Source organism: Syngnathoides biaculeatus, chromosome 5 (assembly GCF_019802595.1).
Source record: "Syngnathoides biaculeatus isolate LvHL_M chromosome 5, ASM1980259v1, whole genome shotgun sequence".
NCBI classification, from domain to species: Eukaryota; Metazoa; Chordata; class Actinopteri; order Syngnathiformes; family Syngnathidae; genus Syngnathoides; species Syngnathoides biaculeatus.
Window position 1 is genome coordinate 14,084,295 of NC_084644.1, and position 23,008 is coordinate 14,107,302.

Consider the following 23,008-nt stretch of genomic DNA (forward strand, 5'->3'; position numbering starts at 1 on the left):
TTATACGCGGCATGGCAACCTATTCGACACATGGGAACAAGCTGATGGGAGGAAAATTGCCAAGCAACTTCGAACACTTATTTTTTATTTTTCTTCTTTAATTGGGCAAGAGTAAAAAGACCACTCTAATAAGGTAATTGCAGGGTAATGCCATCGATATAATGGGGATGCTAAAGAAGGACTAGTTGGCTCTTCAATTATTCCTTAACCCTAAAATTCCTTATTACTAAATTAGGCTTCGAGCTTCGTAGGAGTTGATCACCCCAAAAAGGCTCACTCAAAAAGTTATAAGTATCCTATAATCTAATGCTTTTGAATACTTTTAACATTATTTCATTTTTATTGCATTTTATTTCTATTATTATATACTCAATTTTACTTACTCTTAGTATTATCATCTTTGTTACTATCTTCTTTTATTGATTTATGTTCAATTAACATCAATTATGCCTCAACATTGCAATAGTACCCCGTGTTTGGTGGGAGTAAGTGTCAATTTAGGGATGCTTTCTGAACGATAATTATCATATTAAATATCTTAATTTCACTTCCATCTATCATTATCATTTTTATAATAAGTTGTCTCATCTTTTACCATTAAACATCTAGAATGAATGATCGTCGACGACGTTAATTACACGTAGTCGTAATTCTATTTTATAAAGTACCTCACTGATAAACTCCGGTTTAACATAAAAACAAATCAGTACGATCCTAACAAGAATTGTTAAAGTTACTAGGTCAATGACAAGTGCAATCGATTCATCAGAGATGAAGCTGGTGTAAAGACGAAGTGATCACTTTATTATCCTTTTACTCTGTATGGTTACTCAAGGGATAATAAGTGAGGGCAGACCAGATTACCTTAGTAAAAATCAAGGCAAATTCATGTCGACACCGGCTTAGAAAACTCGCGTCCCCTGGTGTACACCGCGTTAGATTCGGCTGGCGTAAAGGGGAAACTTAACTCTTTTTTTGGTTAATCGGTTTTCCCAATTAGTCCTGAGGATAAGCGGAATATGACATGTGATGCCCAACCTGGGGCTATTGATCAATTTATTGCGAAAAATCGGGATCGATAGTAGCCCCAAAAAGAACCCGGGTAAGCACTTTTCCAAGTATTAGGCATAGGGCTTAGCAAGCGCTACTCGCTGACAAAATTGTCCTGTCAGACAAGATAGAGCAAGATAGTGAAACGGTCCAGATGTCTTGACCAGAAAAACAAGTGATGTGAAAAACAAGTGAGTGATGCGAAAAACAAGTGTGTATGCATGCGAGCAAGATAGTGACAAACAAGTGAGTGAAAAACAACTTATATTATCATGGTTGCACAATACATTCGGGTATTCAACGGTGATGGGAAGCATCACTAATTAACACTCCTCTCATACGTCAAGAAAAGCAAAGCGGGCTTCAGTAATACGCGAGTGAGTACTAGAAGAGATGCTTGCGAATAAAGGAGAAAACAAGCCCCTGGGCCCCTCAGAGGAAGGAGTGGCAGCGGCGGTGTCAGAGACCCAACCTCTAGGACAACATGAAATACCAATAAGACTTGTGCTATTCAACGGAGGCTTAGAAGAATGGCCGCCCAAGTTAGGAGGATGGTAGAAACAGAGAATCCATCCATCCAACCCATGTGTCAGGTTCACCAATCAGACATTCATTAAACAGGACAAAAAGAGGAAGCAAAGACACCAGTTCAACTCTCACGAGGAGAGAGGAGAGGAACTGTCTCGTACAATTCACCACTGCACTCTCTGATTATCCTCTCCTCAGCACCTCTATTTATTTTGAGATGCCCCTTATTTACATGGATGTTACAAAAAGGAGACGACAAGCAAAACAGTTTGAAACAAGGTGTACATGTTTGTTCATGTGCGTGTGCATGTGTGGAAGATTGCTGAATACATGTGTGCGCATCATTTTTTTAACAGGCAGCAGTTCTAACAGTTCTGATGATAAGATGTTTTTGTTCTTGCTATCTCCTGCTAGGATGCTGCCACGTTATCTAGAGCAGAGCAAAGCATTTCATTATTGGAAGCAGATGTGTGATAATTATGATAATTATTTCTACATTTCCCCCCTGTTTATCCTACATTTGCTACCACGTTTTTTAGAGCAGAGCAAAGCATTCTTCATTGCAGGCAGAGACAGTAACTGAATTGGAGCAGAGAAAAGCATTTCTTCATTGCAGGCAGAAACCGTAACTGAATTGGAGCAGAGCAAGGCATTTCTTCATTGCAGGCAGAGCAGTAACTGAATTGGAGCAGAGCAAAGCATTTCTTCATTGCAGTCAGAAGCAGTTACTTAATACTATTTACAATTACTTCTACATTATCCTCCTGTTTATCCTACATTTGCTCAAATCCTTAAATCATCTAATAGATCACCCTTTCGGCTTACACTCGGAGGAAAATATAGCACTAATTACTTGTAATCTTCTGGATCAGAGAACAGGTCTGGAAAAAAAGTCATAACGTCATCATCGTGGTCAACAATATCACTGTCATTACTCTGTTGTGCCAATAGTGGATATATTTCTGCCAATTTTGAATTTGTCGGGGCAATAGCAGTGGTTATAAGTTGGTGAAGTGATGCCTTTATGCAGGGAATACAAGAGCATCCACACAATGCAAGAATAGCTACAAACAGTGATAGAAAGTAGGACAGAGAACACCAAATTTTTAGATTTGCCAAACTTTTTTTTTCCCCACCACTCAGACCTGGCTGATGTGTTTACACCAGAGTGCTCCTTCATCTTGTGGTTCAGGGTGCGGAGGCCTTGAATGGCCCTTGTGCGTGACCCATAAGGTGCTGTGATATTTGGAATAAACGACACTGGTCACCGAACATTGAGCAGTCGCCACTCTTCTCGGACAGGAGCATGTCGACCGCTATGCGGTTCTGGAACGTCATGAGTGAGGTTGCAGCTGGTTGTTCCCTTATGGCAATAAAGCCTGCTTCCGTATAATTACCTAGTTTCTGTACATTGTAATGTATGAAGTTGATTCTGTCAACATTTTTATTCAGAGTTATCCATAACAAGATGGATTCCCATCCTGCAGCAATCTCGTTAACCAACTTATACTCATCTGGTAAGCAGTTGGGATGCCATTTGCATCAATGTATGTCAAATCTCCATCTTTCCAAGAGGACCTTCGCCTTTGGGAGAACCCAAGGGGAGGTCCAAAGATGGATGCGGCCAATTGTATATCCTCTGCTTTGGATGGAAACACAGTCACAGATAAGAGCAGTGATACCAGTGTACACATTCCTGCTGCATTTATCAGTGTGTCATACAACTTTTGACCAAAACACTACCACAACAAATCGCTGCATGGGAGCAGTGGGGCAGTTTACAGATGGAGATCATGACACCATGTTTTGTTGAGACTTCCCACCTTAAAATCTGTCCCTGTAAAGCTAACACAGGACAAGTCAGCCAACGCAACATTAGTAGATAATATCAGTTTATCATTTACTGCCTTAGTTGTTGGATAAACACTTTTTCATTTCTGACAAGTGGTGTTAGGAGTTGTTTTAGTCATTACCTCCAGGGTACATTGTGTTGGGATTTCTGTTGGAATGACACACATTAGTGGCTCAGGGCCCATGCATGTGATGTAACGATAGTTTACCTTGTTTGCTGCATTCTACATTAATAACCAGATTTGTTTCCTATTTGTAAAAAAAGATAATCATAATAATGAATAAATCTTCCTCAGGTTTTTCGGTTAAAATACTCCTTCCATAGTATATGTACTCTTTTGTATGGCATTCGGGTCGAAGGTAGCATTAAATTGGCAAATGGTGAGAAGAAAGTGGGGGTTTCATTGAGCATAACCCCACAGATGGAATCCCCAGAAATTAGAGTCCACCAAGGAATTGAATAAGTGCTGAACTGATTCACTGGCAGAGACACATGGAGTCCTCCTCTCATGCATCGGTGACTCCCACATAGTTTACCAATGTTATTTGAAATGAGGTTGCGCCTCTTTATCTTATGTGTGGTAGGCATAGTTAACTGAGTATAATTATTGGTTCTGTTATGTATTTTTGCCAGCTTAAGAGGTGTCCAAAATTAGCATATGAACAAAAATATCATTACAGCTGTCAATGTTGCAACCCAACATGCTATCATATTATTTAGCCATTTTGAAGTCATGTCAACCAAGTAACCCCAAAATGAGTCAAGTGTCTTTTAAATCTTCACCAGCCTTCAGGTATTTTCAGATACTATAAATCTGCACCCACCGTATGCTGGTCTTTGCTCACCTTGCCCCTTGGGTGACTCAGCTGAGATGACCTTTTACAGTGTGTAAGATGTATCCACGTGTTTCTTACTGCTATTTTGTCCATGTCATTCAGCTCTTGCTCAGTCTATGCCAGTGTTCGGGTAAAACTGCATGTACAGTTGATGTTAATTCATAAACAGACATAGGATGAATAGACAAATGGCAGTAATAAGGTTATTAAAGCACAGTAACTTGTTACATTTTTATTATTTTTTTTTCTGATGGTGTATTGCAGGGATGTCAAAGTAATTTCTCTTGCGGGCCACGTTGTAGTTCGGGTTTCCCTCAGAGGGACATTTCGAGTGAAGGCAGCGTGGGATCGATTCCCGCTCAGTCATAGTGTCGACATCTGCACTGCCACTGGCTGGCGACCAGTTCAGGGTGTAGTCTGCCGCTGCCCCAAGTTTCCTGGGATTGGCTCCAGCTCTCTCTCCGAATAAATGCAGAAGGGTTGCATCAGGAAAGACATCCGGCGTAAAAAAAAAAAAAAAAAAAATCAAAAAGACAGTTACTGCCGCACCACCATGACAGTGGCACAAAAATGGCTTCACACATCAACGCTGAAAAAATTCCCAATTTGTTTCTAGCCCTATCAAATTGATGCATGTGAAATTTCCTAGTGACACGCCATTAGAAAACAGTTTTTTTTTTTGTTTTTCAAGACAAGTTAATGGATACACAGAATCCCCCAACTTTTCTATTTTTTTTTTTTTTGCATTTGTTATCAATCAATAGCATTGGTATTATCTCTGGACTGTGCAAACAACACAATCTTCTGGACACGTTTTTGTACGTAGTTATCCAATTTGTTTTGTTTTTATTTTATTTTATCTATTTTATTTTTGTTTTTTTTTTTGGGTGGGGCCTTGAGTGGTTCCCACAGGTACCACTCGAAGAGAAAAATAAAATAACGTTGCGTTTTCATCCAACACCCAACAGTAAATTTTAACTGTTTGGTTGGCATTATGACAGCAGTCTCACTCCCATGTATAACCGGACTAAAGCGACCTTGGCAGTGGGAATGAGAACAGCTATCTTACAAGTGGCCAATAAAAACAAATTGGTTTTGTTTGTGTTAAAAACGGTTTCAAAAGCAAAAACTTTTCTACAATGAACAAATTAACTCAAGTACCCTTTTTTGCAATTTTTTAAGCTGTTTGGGGTTGTTAATAACTCCTGAAAGGGACCCACTTGTGTGTTTTTTATTTTTTTTTTCTTCATCATTCGTCCATCTCTCATTGTGTGGAAAATATTGGTAATTTGTATGGTCTCCCAAACAGTGTTTTGAATGGAATGAGACCCTTACGTGCTTGTAATGTATGTATAGTTAGACTAAATCTATCATTGTGTGCAAATTTCCCCAACGTGTGATTGTGAGTGCGGCTGTTTGTCTCCATGTGACCTGCAATTGGCTGGCAACCAGCTCAGGGTCTACCTTGCCTCCTGCCCGTTGACAGCTGGGAAAGGCTCCAGCCCTCCCCGCGACCCTTGTGAGGATAAGCGGCTAAGAAAATGGATGGAGGGATGAATGGATGTGAAGCTTGAGGAAACTGACCACGTTTTGGATGCACATTCCCTTGTGGATTATGTCGCACACAGATCAAACAAGACCTACAAAAAAAGTTTTTTGCATACAAGTTAAATCCATGGATCATGTAATGCCTTTGTACCAGGGCTACCATTCCCCCTGTTGAGACCTGAGACTTTCCATGGCTCAAGATTGCCGCCCACTTAAAAAATGTTTTTTGGTAGAATTTTTTTTTTTTTTTTTGTATCTGTGCTGACATAATTCCCGTTTTTTAATGTAGTACCTTATTTTTTCCACATTTTTACTTCTACTGGTAAGCTTTGTTGTTGCATTTTGTTTAGCACATCTCAAACTATGTCTTCATTTGTTACATAGTCAGCTCATCCCATAAAGGTTTTGGCTGCTGCTTCTTTTGCTATTTTATCTGTAAATCCGTTTCCTAATGATTCTTTGTCTGTATTTGATGTGTGTACTGCAAATTTATATTTCTTTTGGTAATTGAACTGCTATGACCATATTTTGTCGAAGCTCTGGATTTGTCAATGTGTTCCCTGTAGTTGTCGCTATTCCTCTATTTTTCCAGTATTGTCTGTGTAGATTGTGATACCACCTTGAATACAGCAGCATCTGGTCTCAGATTGTTTAAGACTGTCCAATAAGATATTGTCTGTAGAGTTCAGTCGTCCCAATCCAAATCTGGTTGTTTTTCTGTCCAATCAGGAACATTTCGTACTACCAAAACAAATTGTCCCAAACACTTCCACTCCCGTTGTAATGACGTGTGTGGTGGTGTCCATTCCTTGTGTCGTGTATTTAGTTTGTCAGTCAGTCTTGTTCCTGTCACCACGACTGATATACCATCTGAGTACAGATAATCATGATTTTGTCTGGTGTGGGCTGTTATATGTTTATCTTATACTACATTGTCACATCCAATGAGTCACTTCCTACGTCATTTTGTGGTTGTTCAATCACGTCTTGAGCTGTTTGCAGCAATAAATCTCCTGTTCTTGTGGGAAGTTTGTTTGGAATATGTAAGGTGTAATAATAGAGCGCTGGATTCCTATTTTGCAAGATATTTAACTGTCCTCCCAGTAATTCCTTTTTTTCTTTTTACTTCTATTTTTCCTGTCAGAGAGGGAATTAAACACCTAGTTTCAGCAAGCCATCTCTTCCCAAAAAACGTATGGGACAAATTAAAAAGTTGCATTTTGGGAGCATTAGTTGTGACATTTTTGATGGGGAGATGGCTGCTGTCTTCCTCATCTGCAGCCACAATTATTAAATGTTTCACATTTAGCTCCATAAATTTCTCATTTCTCTGTCACAAAGGTGTCAATTTTCTTTTTCTTATTTTGTAGCACTCTTTCTGCATGTAGTGCTTGGTTAACATATTGTTACAGATTGCCAGTCGGTTTGTCAACCAAATGTTTTGCAATCCATTGTTTTATAGGATAATTTGAATTCACATGAAGAGCATTTTTTTTAATTGCCCTTGATACACACTCCTGGATTGTGATCTTCAGGAATGCTCTGTTTGCTTTAAAACATGCATTTATTCCAATTCTATATTCTTCAAATGATTCATTGTTATTTTATTTTGCTCTTCCAATGGCAGAAGAATTTTTTTTTTCTAAATCTAGCATAGGTGCACGATATTAACCCTCAAACTCCCTGCTGCTGTGAGAAAGTACTTTGCCGACATCCAAATTTATTGTATTTCCAGTCCATTTAAGTGGTAAGATTTTCTCAAGTCTTGCGTTCCCTGGACGAATTATGTTACATCAACTTCATGAGATGTGATACCTTTTATGGCCGTTTTCACATCATCTTGAGTCCAGCCTTTTTTTTTTTTTGCGTGTGTGTGTGTGGTGTGTGTGTTTCTCTTATTTTATCCTGCAGGTTAACTATATATATTTTTTTGTGTGTATGTTGAGCTAGCCAGCAAAGTCATATTGTGTTATCCACAAATTTAGATGTTTGGTTTTAGTAGGACATTTGCTTTCTACAAACTTCTCGTCCTTACACATCATTATTATTATTTTTTTTTTCAGATGTTGTGTTTCAACTATTTTGCTATTTATCAACTATTTTGCTATTTGTTTTTCCCCTGTTAGAGTCAGTGGTTCACCTCGGGTGACTATACTGACTTCCCCTGAACAGGGTGACAATTACGTAATTCTCAACCTTCTACCACAAGTGGCGGAGAATTCTTATCACTGCATTGTCAAACAGTTGTCACTCAATTTCCTGTTCAAATGAGGTACCAAACCTCCACTCACACTTTTACACATGCACACGTCTCACGGAGCTCACGTACAGGACACACCTTGCCCTTTTCTCAGTTTTATAGACTAATTAGTCAACTCGATAATGACTAGTATTCTCGAGGTTTGGTTCTGCACAAATCACCCAGACGCGCATTCACTCATTCCTCATGAGTGTGGGAGTTTCCTACTCACCAGAGATGTCTTCACTCCCTTCAGCTTCTCGTCAACCCTCAGCCTCCAGGCGCAAAGTCGAGGCCCAGTCCCGGAAAGGGTCTCAAGTGCCGTGGCCACGGTCTTTGCCTGGACGTCGACTCGGCCGCTGGAAACCTCAGGTATCTTGAGATCCGGCTCGAAGGACCAGGTAAATGTCAAGTTCACCAATCAGACATTCATTAAACAGGACAAAAAAGGAAGCAAAGACACCAGTTCAAGTCTCGCGAGGAGAGAGGATAGGAACTGTCTCGTACAATTCACCACTGCACTCTCTGATTATCCTCTCCTCAGCACCTCTATTTATTTAGTTTTGAGACTATTTACATGGATGTTACAAAAAGGAGACAACAAGCAAAACAGTTTGAAACAAGGTGTACATGTTTGTTCATGTGCGTGTCTGTGTGTGTGAGATTGCTGAATACCTCAGTGGTCATCATTTCTTTGACATGCAGCAGTTCGAACAGTTCTGATGATTAGATGTTTTTGTTCTTGCTATCTCCTGCTAGGAGGCTGCCACGTTATCTAGGGCAGAGCAAAGCATTTCTTTATTGAAAGCAAATATATGATAATTATGATCACAAATATTCCTACACCCTTTTGGCCCTACCCACAGGTTGTCGGACGGCTTCATTGCCTGTGCGCTAATTCACATTGACTCCTGCTCGGGTGACGCCGCATTCTGTTGAGCACACACTTCCTCATGAGTCAGTGACACAAGCAAACATGAATCTGGGTGTTCACCGTCAACAATGATTGCACCTCTTGCCAACATCATTCCCACTGCAATTCCATATCCTGCCTGCTGCTTTGCGAGCACATCTGCTGCCTGGTTACCCCTGGCCACCAAGGTACCTGCTTTTGAGTGGCCAGGCACTTTGACGACAGCCACCTTACTTGGTACCTGTAGGGCATCGTATAATTGCAGCATGAGTTGTTTATGAGCAATTTCGGTACCTTTAGCTGTGGTGAACCCATTCTTCAGCCATCCCGCCAAGTCAATGAGCGGTGCGGACACTGCATACGCCGAATCTGAATACACCGTCACGGCCTGGCCCTTGCATTCATTCAGAGCCAGAGTCAATGCTACTACCTCACCGCTTGTGCTGACGGATGGGTCACCAACTTCTGTACTTTTAATGGTTGGAAGGTCCCGTCCCTCCATTCGACCACTGCTGCTGGCACCTCCAACAACACACATCTGTAAACAACACTCGACCATGATTTAACGGTGTGGCCTCCAGGTCGGGTCTCGCTTTGGCCACTGTTTGAACTCTTTCCGCACACTCATGAGGTCCCACCACTAGTTGGTCAGCCATGTTGATTCCTATATGTACATAATTAATGTTGGGTGCTGTCAGCGTTTTAATCAGTCTCGATTGTCTCAATGGTGTCAATGTGAATGCTGCAGATGCAGCAAAAGATGAGATGGCGTGGTCCGTCAGGACAAACACAGGATGTCCCATTACTGTGTGGGCAGTTTTAAGCAAGATCTTTGCTAATCCTGCCGCATACCTAGCACACTCTGGCTGTTGTCTAGTGGGACACTACAATACATTAGTACTGCACGTTTGTGATGAATTTTCTGATACAGTGCACCATTAACTGTTTTACCAGAAATGGCTAGATCCAAATGGAAGGGCAGGGAGCAGTCAGGCGTGGCCAATGCAGCCGCAGAGGACAGGTCCTGGACCAGTTTCACAAACTGCTCTCCCGCTTCCGGCGTCCACTCTTGGGTCGCTTTCGGGTTTCGAGCTCCTGGGCTTTGATGAGGTCCTCAGGACCCTGATCCGATCTACAAAACAAGGAATATATTGCCGGCTGTATCCGCACAGCCCCAAAAATGACATCATTTCCTGGACTGTGGTGGGTCGTGGGTGGTGAAGGATTGCATTCCTATGATCGGGGGACATGCTCAAACCTCCTGGTGTTATCACTCGTCCTAGGAACACAACACTTTGATGGCAGCACTGCAACTTCTTCTTGGACACCTTGAATCTCCCCCAACCATGTGAGCACCTTCCGTGTCCCTTCTAAACACACTTCATCGTTTATTGCTGCAATCAACAAATCATCAACATATTGCACCAACACAGTTCGTTGTGGCATCTGGCACGGGCTTAGCAGATCTTTCAGCACTTGATTGAAAATGCCTGGCGACCCTTGTACGTGAATGCAAACACATGGCTAACTGATGGATCTAATGGAAGACAAAAATATGCATTGGCAAAGTCAATCACCGTGAACCACTGATACTGCGGGCTCAATGATGACAAAATTCTGTGTGGGTCAGGCACTGGCAGAACAGGCGTAGTTGTCACCTCATTTACTGGTCGGAGATCGTGTGCCATCCTCCATGTTACACCGTGTGCTTTTCTCACCGGTCTCAACGGGGTGTTCCATGATGATGTTGACACCTCCAATACTCCTGCGTCCCAGAGCCCACACAGTGTGTCCTCCATCCCCTGGTCTGCTTCTGCTGGCCATTGATTTTGAGGTCGCCAGATCACCTGTCTCTCCTCAATTTGTAAAGTTATGGGTTCACTTAAATGAAAGAGCCCCACATCAAATGGTCCTTGAGACCACACCGTGTCGGGCACCTCATCCATCATAACTGCTGCCTGCTCATGATCCATTAATTGCCGACCGTGTGTCCGTGACAACAAAACCATTTCCAACCACCCTTCATCTTCCATGTCTTGTTGAATTTGATATGCTTTTTGAGAGGGTGACCAATATATGTGTGGTGTCTGCGTTTTCTGCCAATCAACCTGTCCCATGAGGCGTTTGACCATTGGTCCCAACTGTTGGGCCTCATGGCCCGAGGCTACTGTCAATGAGATGTGTGGAGACCCCTCACCCGTCATCTTAAACCATGAAATTTGTTCTTGAGTTAAATTTGTGAGTGCCGCCAAACCTTCTTTGCCAATCAGTATGCATGAGGATGTTATTTTCCATAATTTACCTTCTATTTCTTCAAACATGTCCTGATACACATCATCATGATTTCGGTCATAGTACAGAGTGCAGTGCAAAGGGTCAGCCGGTGCATGATATGGTGCCAACGAGAAGATCCAGGGCTTCCACAGGAGAAAAGTCGAGAACACTCCGCCAGCTGCAGGTGTTTCTGGTTCCAGTCTGGCCCAGTAGATGATTGCCGACTCCTCCTCCGAGGTCAACGGTGCCATGAGCCACTCACCATATTGGTTGACGTGCTGCTGGCATCGGATGCTCGTTCCATCTGTGAACTGGACAATCACACGCTCCGGCCCGCACAATATCTTTGCTTGCAGTGCCGACAACATATCTCTGCCCATTAGATTAATGGGAGTCTCATATGAATGTATGTATGTGTCCCAGAGGCAATGTCTCCCTTCGTTCACAAGAGTCTCAAGTGGTTTAGTGAAGTGCAGAGTTCTTGGTGATCCCAGGAAACCGATTAATGTTCTCTTTGACAGGGATGATGCAGGCAACACTGAGTTGATTGATGAATATGTCGCCCCCGTGTACACCAGCATCTGTAGCTGTTGTCCTGCCACGGTCACCTGGAGCATGGGTTCTGCCATGCCCCTAGTCCCCTGGGCACCCCTATTCGCCCTGTGTGTCCCAGAGGTCAGTGTGTTGCAAGTACTGACCTCCATGTTGTTGTTGCGTCCAGGGACGTCGAGCGGGCGGTGGTCCTCCCGAGACTGGTCTTCCTCCTTGACCTTATGCCGGACCTCCTGGTCCTTGTGGTGGCCTCCCACCTTGTTGTTGCTGTTGAGGACTCTCTCTGGCCCAGTGGTCTGATGCCCCGCAGATGGCACCACTCAATTGCTGTTGGTACTGTGGTCTCATCATAAGACCTGGCATGCTCCCTCCTCTTCCCCGAAGTCCACCCGCAACACCGGTCATCCACGCCCCTGCACCTGAGGACCCTGCATCATTTGCATCTCTCTTTTCTGTACTTTGCTTTGTTTTGCTTCCCCATGCATTTTAGCCAATTGCAATTTTATCAATTGTTTGGACAGGGCCTCAGCCTCACTGTCTACTTTAACCTGGGTCTCACAAAACGCTCTCCAGTGGTGAAACAGATGACGTTTGAATCGCGCCTCCGCACATACCAGTATATCTGGATCTGACATCAGCTGCTTCTTCACCGCCGGCGGAAGTCCATCAATGATCGCCGTCTGGAACAGGACCTCCGCCTCAGGTGACAGGGCTGGATGTCGACCTGTTGCCTCAGTCCAACTTTCAACACGTTACATAATGTTGAGCTGGTGACATTTTAATGTCGCACGGAAACATAGTTGGTGCCAAATCAGTGGGTTGTGGAAATGTGATTTTTATCTGCTCAAACAATTGTCCCGCCACATGTGGGAGAGGTGTCTCTCTCCCCAAATCAGCCGTGCCTGCCGCCTCCTCAATTGCCTGCAGCTGCACCAGAGAGCACGAGAGAACGTACAACTTTGCCCACTCATCAATGCCAAAAATTTGCTCAACCACACATTTCCTCCCCTATCATCGCTGTGACATCCCGCAACACCATTGGTTCATACTGCTGTCCCTCTCTAGTAATCACCATGGGGTACATTGACCCCCCTTTTCCTTTCTTCTCCTGCCTTTCTCTCAATGCATACTGGGCCTGTTCTTTTCCTTCTTCTCTCACTTTTCTTCTCACATCCTGCTTTACAAGCCTCACCATTCTTCTCTGCTGACCTACCTCACTTTCATCCTCTCCTTCACTACTCCCACTACTGTCTCTAAACCTCCCCCGTCCTTGTTCAGTCACTTTTGTTAACATCGCTGCCTCTTTTGCGCGCGCCTCTCTTTCTCCATCTCAACAATTTGCTCATTCTCTTGTCTCACTCTCTTGCGCTTTTCCTCATCTGTGTCTGCCTTCCGCGTCGGTGAGGTTGACGTCATCAACTCAGACGTGTCTCCCTCTCTTCTTTTTTTCTTTTCTCTGTTCATTGCTTCTGAAATCAGCTGGACAATCCCCGAATCAACTCTCTCCCCTTCTCGTTCTATATCCATCACCATTCGTCCACCCAGAGTCACCACAGGAGCCATAATAACTTTTTCCACATACGGGGGTGGTGCAAATGTTTCATGTGAGTCGGGTGCCGTGGGCTGTTTAGCAACCGGCAAGGATGGGTAAATCCCTTTGTACTCATATTCTCCCTGTTCTGCTTTCTCTTTCTCCTTTCTTTTAACCTCCTCCACTGCTGCCAAAGCCGTATCTGCCGTAGCCAAATTGTGTAATGACCTCCTTTCTTCTTCTTTTTCTGCCACTCTTTCTTTTAACAACTTACGCTGACGCCACCCTGCACTTGCCTGTTCATCTTCCAAAGACTCTTTTTCTCTCATTGCCACTACTTCCTTCTTTTGTAACTGTCTCGCCAGCCTTTCCATGTTCCAGCCTGTTGCAAAGCCTCTAAACAATTGGTCACTTTATAACTTAGCAAAAACTTTTCTCATTCTTGCCTTCTTAATTTCTTTTTTTCAATGCCACTCACAATTTGCGCTTCCAACTTCACAGACATATCCTCAATCTCACTCCATTCCTCTCACTCCCATCATTAATTTCATCAGTCATATTGACAACCCGCTCTTTTCAACCCCGTTTGTCCAATCTGATCTCTCACAGAAGGGGCGATACACACCACTTTCCACAACTAAAACTCCCCTCAAGAATTTTTCTCTTCACACCTTGTATGTATCAACACAGTCGTCACTATGCCTCTATTCAGTGAGGTCCCGGACCTCCCTTATTCGAATCCCTGATCCTTTTCAAGTCCCAGACTTGTTTATCATTAAGGCCCCTGACCTCTCTTAATTGGATCCCTGATGCTGTTCAAGTCCCAGACTTGTTTATCTATCTTCTACCGTCAAACCACCGACTCCCAACTTTCACAACTTTCCTCCTTCCAACAATATTTAACGTGCAGAATTTCAACAAATAGTAATAGGTATTCTGCTTACCTTTTGTCTGGGCCCACGTTAGAGGAGGTGTTGTGTCCAGTCAGGTTTCAGTGTTGAGGGTGTCTTTGGTTGTCTTCCAGGAAACAGTGTCCCAGACACTGCCTGATGTGTTAAACATAAACCACAACTCCTGTCACTATCCTTCTCCTGACATCACGTCAGGGTCACCATGAAATTGTTAGGATTTCACATTTTTCTTAATCTGACTCCAAAAATTAAACTTTCACGACCTCTGTCTACCTCCTCACCACGTACCTAACAATTTGGCCTGTCCATTCTGTCAGAGAGAAGATCAGAGACCAATTGGATCAAATCACCCAAAGTTTTATTCCTAACAATAAAAACTAATACAGATGTCTGGGTCCCAGGCCCCTCACACAAAAAAACGTGTGTCCTTGTGACCATCAAGAGACAACACACTCATCCGGGTTGCCCAGTTATATAGAAACACATCGAATATTTATTTTCCTAAATTGAAATGCATATAAATTGGCTGACTCCGTTCTCCTCCCTTCTGGGTGTTGTGACTCATCTGCGGTGTCTATCGGCTGGTTCTTCGTCCGAAGCCTGACCGCACTTTGCAGAAGTTGTCTGTCAGTTGATGCACTCTGGCTGCACTTTGCACTTTTGGCCTCTCAGTTCTCCCCAGCTGCGTTACCTGTGGTTTTGTCTTTCCTGTCACACAACACTTTAACACAAACAAGTTGGCCGACAACCTTTGCTTCATATGCAATCCTTTTTTCTTTCTTTTATAACATAGCAAAGCCCCACGCAGCTTCCGCATAATATATTTCAAGCAAAAAGTATTAACAAAACCCTTCAATCTTGATGTACACCTTTCGCCTCTGCTCAGTCCTCTCAGTGTCCCACTTCTTCTTCGCTAATCTCTTTCTTTGTATGACTCCCTGTATTTTGGGGTTCCACCACCAAGTTTCCTTCTCCCCTTTCTACCAAAAGACACACAAAGTACTCTCCTGCCTGTCTCTCTGATTACCTTGGCTGTCGTAGTCCATTCTTCCGGGAGCTTCTGCTGTCGATCGAGAGCCTGTCTCAACTCTTTCCGAAAGGGCGCACAACATTCTTCCTTTCTCAGCTTCCACCACATGGTTCTCTGCTCTACCTTTGTCTTCTTAATCTTCCTACTCACCACAAGAGTCATACTACACACCACCATCCTCTGCTGTTGAGCTACACTCTCCCCTACCACTACTTTACAGTGAGTAATCTGCTTCAGATTACATTGTCTGCACAAAATATAATCCACCTGCGTGCTTCTACCTCCGTTCTTGTAGGTCACTACATGCTCCTCCCTCTTCTGGAAATAAGTGTTCACCACAGCCATCTCCATGCTTTTTGCAAAGTCCACCACCATCTGTCCATCAAAGTTCCTTTCCTGGATGCCGTACTTACCCATCACTTCTTCATCGCCCCTGTTTTCTTTACCAATATGTCCATTACAATCAGCACCAATCACAACTCTCTCGCTGTCTGGGATGCTCAGAACTACTTCATCTAGTTTCTTCCAGAATTTCTCTTTCAACTCTAGGTCACATCCTACCTGTGGGGCATAGCCGCTAACCACATTATACATAACACCCTCAATTTCAAATTTTAGTCTCATCACTCGATCTGATACTCTTTTCACCTCCAAGACATTCTTAGCCAGCTCTTCCTTTAAAATATCCCCTACTCCATTTCTCTTCCCATCTACTCCGTGGTAGAATAATTTAAACCGTGCTCCTAAACTTCTAGCCTTACTACCTTTCCACCTGCTCTCTTGGATGCACAGAATATCAACCTTTCTCCTAATCATCATGTCAACAGACTCCTGAGCTTTTCTTGTCATAGTCCCAACATTCAAAGTCCCTACATTCAGTTGTAGACTCTGTGCATTCCTCTTTTTCTTATGATGATGGATCCGGTTTCCTCCTCTTCTTTGTCTTTGACCCACAGTAGCTGAATTTCCACCGACACCCTGCAGGTTACCAGTGCCGGGGGTGGGTGTTGTTAACCCGCGCCACGACCGATCCGGTATGGGATTCTTTCGATGAACGCTCATATTTGTTTGGGAAAGTTTTTACGCCAGATGCCCTTCCTGACGCAACCCTCTGCATTTATCCGGGCTTCGGACCAGCCTACAGAATGCACTGTTTTGTGCCCCCATAGTGCTGCATTGTTGATATGCATTCAGTGAGAGAATTAAATGAGACATCGCAATTATGATTCCACCATACACAACTGGGGAAAAGTAACTTCCTGGTCACTTTTACTATATCTGTCTTATTCAGCCCTAAGGAAGTTAGCATACAACTCACCGCTACCTGCTGGCAGGCAAAACATACCACATCCACAGAACAGTTAAATGTGGGTACCTCTGGAAAAAAAACGGAATGAAAATCCAGTTGATTGAGCGGTTTTCACGACCCGCACCTTTAAAACTGTGGAATAATGGTTCAAATTGTTCATCATCTCCAGCCTTTATTTGGATAACCAACATTCTCACTACCCGAAATTAAACGAACACACGAAGGAAAAAAAAAAGCGTCCTCCAACAAGTCCCATGCAAGATAGTACCTCGTGGGGTCTCAATGATTCTTAGAAAGGTGAGGAATCAGCCCAGGACTACACACTACTCTGAAAAGAGCTAGGACCACCATTTCCAAGGTGACTCTTGGTAATACACTAAGACGTCATGGTTTGAAATCATGCATGGCATGGAAGGTATCTCTGCTTAAACCAGCACATGTCAAGGCCCGTCTTAAGTTTGCCATGGACCATATGGATGAGTCATGCGAGAAGGTTTTGTGGTCAGATGAGACCAAAATTGAACTTTTTGGGGATAATTCCACAAACGGTGTTTGGAGGAAGACGGATTATGAGTTCCATCCCAAGAACAACATCCCTACTGTGACGCATGGGGGTGGTAGCATCACGCTTTGGGGCTGTTTTTCTGCGTATGGAACACGACGACACCACTGTATTAAGGAGAGGATGACCGCGGCCATGTATTGTGAGATTTTGGGGAACAACCTCTTTCCCTCAGTCAGAGCATTGAAGACGGGTCGTGGCTGGGTCTTTCAACATGACAATGACCCAAAGCACACAACCAGGAAAACCAAAGAGTGGCTCCGTAAGACGATTATCAAGGTTCTGGCGTGCCCTGGCCAGTCTGTTACCCAAAAGAAGGAAATCTGGCTTGTACCTGAAGGGCTTTACTTGGATGTCGGTGCATATGCCAACAACTTCCTCTTCTTCACTGAAGAATGGCTCTGGGAGGACTCGCTGAACTGCCGAGTACAAGTGTTTTGACACATAGATTTTGAAAACCGCTATCGGTACCCACCGAAATTCATAAATCAGACAGCCAAATTCGAGGTCTGGATCATTAATTGCTTTGAATGGTCTGCCGTCAAGTTGACGGAAGCCGCTGCATAACCTTCCATTTGAAGTGCGGCACCTGTATTGTGGTAAGCCCCTTAACACCTCCACAGGAGGAGTGGAGTTGTACCCAGACTACTAGTTCCGACCATCGTCCAGACCGGGATCTTGACACTGAGGCCTCTGAGCCCAGTGCCGCCCGACGGGACGCCAGAAGTAGGTACTGTCGTGCCAGTGAAGAGCTCAGCAACTCCGGTGGTGATTGAGTCGGATGAGGAGGTGGTCACCCTGGAATCCATGATAGCGGAAAGCCACTAGTCCCCTATCTGTGACCCTCCATCCGTTCCGAGTGAACATCCCATCTTGGACTCGCCTGAATCACCACCCGCGCAGCCGGCTGACCCCGAAGTGCCCGACGTGATGAGTCTTCTGATGAATGTTTTTGCAACAGACACGCACAATCATGATTGGGCAGTTATTATTGATTCAGTTTTTTAATCCCTCAGGCCTGGGCCCAGTTCATAAATTGAACTTGGTCTCAGCTCAAGGAGCGGGTGTTTAATAGGTTGCCATGCCACGTAAAGTGATGGAGCAATTCATAGTAATTGGCTGAAGTGGCTAGGGTTCATGTGTTGAGCTGAGCCCTAAAATCAATTCTTAATTCAGACACTAGATGTCGCCAAACAAAATTGTACTTCAACTGGAATTACTCATGGATTGCCAGCACAGCAAAAGTCTTCTCAATAACTTTATTCTCTCACAATTATTACTACAATACATACACATGCCAAAGTCAGTAACCTTAAAACCTGATTGATGTTATATCTATGTTATATTTTTATAAGATTGCAGCGGGACTGTTTGCAAAGGCTGATCACACCCTGCAGTTTGTAGCAGCAAGAATTACTGGCGAACGCTGAGCAAGCTTTCCATGCAAACAGGATGCTTGCAACACCCTTGAATTGCAAAACAGGATGCTTGCAAGCATTGATTACACATTTTACTTTGATACAGTTTTGTTATTCACAACATGCTGTTTTACGTTCTTTTTATCTCAATTCTATTAAAGTAGATAATGCTTTGAAACTGCATTGTGTAAAAGATGTAACCTGTGTATGATTGTCTCTCTCAGACAACGCGACACACGATGTGCTACCACCAAGAACAAGCCTGTTGAATGCACGAGGGTATTGTATTCACAAGAATGTTTATACATTTATTATTTATTACTTAAAAATTAACGGAATATTAGGAAAGGTAGTGGGTGCATATACCAGATACATTGATTGCTTATTGCTTAAATGTTAATGTAATGTCATGCAAAGTAATGGATGCATTTACGAGCACCTGTGACCTACTTTGACTGAGCTGAGAAGGGGCATGTCAAGACATGTCAGGGATGACGAAAGGTACTTTACACAACAGCAAAAAGTACTTCCCACTGGGCCAGTAAAAATTCTAGAATGTTCTTCAAAAAAGCTATAAAAGCCTTGTACACGGAAGTACGGCACTCTCTGTCTGTCTCATAAAGGCAGGGAGACAAACACTCTTCTTTTTGTAGTATCATGGGAACATGCTGACAGGAGGAAAATCGTCAAGCAAGTTGGAACGCTTATTTTGATTTTTCCTCTTTAATTGTACAAGAGTAAAAAGACCACTATAATAAGGTAATTGCAGGGTAATGCAAATGCGAACTTGGATCAGACCCTGAACCTGGACACGGTCCGACAAGCTCAGAAGATCCCCCGCAGAAACCCAATCCAAAACTGTAAAGAGCTTTTGTCAAAACACAAGGTGCGGGTGTATGCTGATCATCTTTTATTTTCTGAAAACTTTGAACACTGTTGACATGGTTGAATTAAAGCAGATTATGTCGTTCTTGGAGAAAAATGTGTTTTATTGCAGGAAATAATTTGACCATTCTGAACTAGAAAAACAGGATAATATTGTATCCAAACTGGGAACCCTCACTAAACACTAACCCTCCCTGGGTCTGACTGCTGGCTCGACACCTTCATCGCCAGATATTTCGTCTGTATTTGCACATGTGCCGTGTCTAACCGCCTCAAATTGATAACCTTTAACACCTTTTTAAAGTTCGTATTTTTCACGGTGTGCCTGGGACCCTTCAGAATCATGTTCATCACTCAAATTGCCGTCGTCCTCACATTGGAATTGAAAAGCAGCTATGTTTATGTCCCGTTCTGACGTCATGTCTCTTCTCAGGATTTTCCGGTGTGTGCTCGGGTAGTTCCTGCGAATTCAGCAAAGTCCAATCAATTATTCCCCATAATCAAAAACTACAAATGTTTCCTTCATAACAGATTTCAGATTCAAATTCAGAAAAAAACTGTATAATGTAAGCCAAAGGTGCTTTGAAGACGTTAGATACCCTTTAAAGATGATGTGATGTGTACAGAGAGCATACATGTCCATTCCAAAACTTCTGTTTAAAGAGGTGAAGGGGTACATAAAGATCTCCTTTTTAAGGGATGGATAGTCAAGTCAAAAACCTACTTATTCTGCCCCAGTCGTATGTGTGCGAAAGAAGGATGCACTTGACAACTGTAAAGATAATAGGCAGTTGAATCAAAAAACTATCCCTGACAGACACCCATTGCCATGAATCCAGGAATTGACAGACACGTTAGGTGGTTACCCGGTATTCAGCATCTTTGACCAAGGTAAAGATTACCACCAGGGGTTCATAGTAGAATCCTCGCGTCACCTCACAGCCTTCATCACACCTTGGGGGCTTTATGAGTGGGAAGTAATTCTGTTTGGTCTCTCTAATGCACCCGCAGGTTTTCAGAGGAGCATGGAGGAAATGCTGGGCTCTCAAAGGGACGAGTGCAGCGTTCCGTGCCTAGGTGACCTTCTGCGCTACTCTAAATCTTTCAGTGAACATGTGGAGGTGGTTTGCAAAATCCTGCAACATCATGGTGAGAAACTCAGAGCAGAGAAAAGCGAGAAGTTCCAAAAAAACGTTTGCTACGTCAGGCACCTGGTGTCAGCTGAGGCAGTTTCAGTTGACTCAAATGACCTTGATGTGAAAACCAAAATATCCCAAACAGTTGGTGATCTTTGGTGGGTCCTTGGGTTCCAGAGTTTTTCCCACGCCTATGTAAAACACTTTGCAAAATCGCAAAGCCATTGTATGAACTGCTTTGGGTCAAGTTTGCCACGCTGGAATCCCTACCACATCGTTGCAAGGTAAAGGGGCCCCAACTTCCATCTAATACACCCATTCAATGAAAGGAGAACCACCAAAGCACCTTTGAAAGACTAGTGAACATGCTGATCAACCCAGCAGTCCTCACTTATCCACCTTTGAGGAGCCATTTGTCTTGCATATTGATGCATCAGAAGAAGGGCTTGGCCCCATTCTTGACCAACAAGGTGGAAAATTGAGGATGATTGCCTATGGATCATGAACTCTGACTCCTGTGGATTGAAACTACAGACTGTACAGTGGAAAACTCAAGTTCCTGGCTCTAAAGTTGGCAGTATGTGAAAAATTTAGCGACTATCTTTTCTATTTTCCCCATTTCACTATATATACTGCTAATAAACCACTTTCTTATGTGATGAGGACAGCAAAGCTCAACCCAGTAGACCACTGTAGGGTTGGACTAATGCCAGAGTTCTACTTCAATTTCAAATATAGGCCTGGGAAAATTCCACGCGACTGTTACGCTTTAAGGACTGGAGTTAACCAATTCTTTGTGCAATTTATTATTTTATTTCTGTGAACAGCACAGAATACACGTTTAGGTCACAGCACATAAATAGCATCCGCTCGTTCTCACACGCGATACGTTTCAATGTACTGCAGCTTCTTCTGCAAATCTAAATCACACAGCATGTAAGCTGACAAATGTATTGGACAAAACTCTTTGAAACAATACTTCAAATAAGTGAGTTCTATTCAAATTCCGGTGTTCAAGAACATGGAAAATCCAATATGACACGTTGAACATTGACAATAATACAGCTGGATTAAACATAAAAATCACTCAAAGACTTTTGCTGATCTTTCGCTCTTATTGTGAAGCAACAGAAAGTGGCACACTCTCTTCCTGTCATATAGTTCTTTTTAGCATGGGCTTTATCATGTTCAATTAATTGTCAAAACTTAGAAATACTATACTGTATCGCCGGAGAAAAGGAGTCGGAGTGTTGGACACAAGAACAAAACTTGTTTTTATTGTTCGACATCAAAACACTACTCGCATAACGGCGGGAACTCTGTTAACCTTTTACTTCGGAAGCGCAACAAAAAAAACAGTCCGTGCAGAACCCCGCACCCCAACTCGAGGTCCCGCGGGTGAATTATGTAAACCCCACAATACAAACGCAGCAACGATCCCCCCCACTCCCATGTATCTTACCTGTAAACAGTACAGAAAACAGGTTTAGCTCACAGCACATAAATAGCATCCACTAACAACTCTCACACACGATACGTTTCAATGTACTGCACCTTCTTCTGCGAATGAGCTGGGTGGCGTCGGCGGGTGGCTGCAACACAGCGCCCCCGCTGGCGAATTACTGTTACTATGAGAACGAACACACTTAAACGAAGCAAATTTTATACATGTCCAGTCACACGAGATTTGAATTTGAGGGGTTAAGTATTTTTTAAAAATTGTATGTGTGTTGTGTATTGGGTGGGCCAAAAATAATAATGTTTGTAACTGTACATGTTTTTAATGTCCAAACACCAAATGCCACACGACATCGACAGATATATGGGATGCAGCACAGAGGATCTGTGTCCTAATGTGCTGCATGCCACCTGGGATGGGACTAGGGCAGCCCAAAACAAAGATGTTAAGTGGATTACAGCCATCTGCACCTCTTCTGCCGATGTACCGCTGTAGCCAAAGTAAATCAGGAAGAATTGGCAAAAGCACAGTGCAACAACCCTGCCTTAGAGGAGATAACCAAATTAAAAGAGATGTTGCAAAGGCGTGTCATCCAGGACAGCACCAGAACATCCAGAGCCTTTTAGGAACTCTGGGCGAATCTCATCCACCCCTGGGGCCCTGCCACCAAGGAACTTTTTAACCACCCCGGTGACCTCAACCCCAGAGATAGGAAAGCCTGCCTCAGATCATCCAGACTAAGGTTCCTCATGGGAAGGCCTGTTGGTGGAATTGAGGAGGTCTTCGAACTATTCTCCCTCCCGACTCACAACAACCTGAGTTGAGGTCAGCAGCGCCTTGTCCCCACTATACAAAGTGTTACCGGTGCACTGCTTCCTCCTGAGATGCTGGACGGTGGACCAGAATTTCCTTGAAGCCGTCCTGAAGTCGTTCTCCATGGGCTCACCAAACTCCTCACACGTCCATGTTTTTGCC

The 23,008-nt window shown here is 43.4% G+C and overlaps 2 protein-coding genes across 8 annotated transcripts in view; both read right to left on the reverse strand.

The window, feature by feature from the left end:
• Positions 1-9,504, reverse strand: part of nat14 (N-acetyltransferase 14 (GCN5-related, putative)) — a 50,413-nt gene extending 40,909 nt beyond the window's left edge. The window contains exon 1 of the mRNA XM_061818893.1: positions 9,208-9,504. Within this exon, the coding sequence (XP_061674877.1) occupies positions 9,208-9,504 (297 nt within the window). The remainder of the gene's footprint in view (positions 1-9,207) is intronic.
• LOC133501390 (uncharacterized) lies at positions 1,864-22,100 on the reverse strand. Of its 7 annotated transcripts, none has more exons than XM_061821127.1 (6): positions 22,037-22,100; positions 10,225-14,369; positions 9,066-10,124; positions 8,914-8,985; positions 8,729-8,828; positions 1,864-8,441 (listed from the first exon to the last, which is right to left on the reverse strand). In XM_061821127.1, the coding sequence occupies exon 2, from the start codon at positions 11,942-11,944 to the stop codon at positions 10,436-10,438; it is 1,509 nt and encodes a 502-aa protein (XP_061677111.1). In that variant the 5' UTR covers positions 11,945-14,369; positions 22,037-22,100; the 3' UTR covers positions 1,864-8,441; positions 8,729-8,828; positions 8,914-8,985; positions 9,066-10,124; positions 10,225-10,435. The 7 variants fall into 7 exon arrangements, with proteins under 7 accessions (XP_061677111.1, XP_061677110.1, XP_061677108.1 ...); XM_061821126.1 differs by having other exon boundaries at positions 9,066-9,207; positions 9,402-14,369; XM_061821124.1 differs by having other exon boundaries at positions 1,864-4,721; positions 8,286-8,441; positions 9,066-14,369.
• Positions 22,101-23,008: the final 908 nt, after the last annotated feature.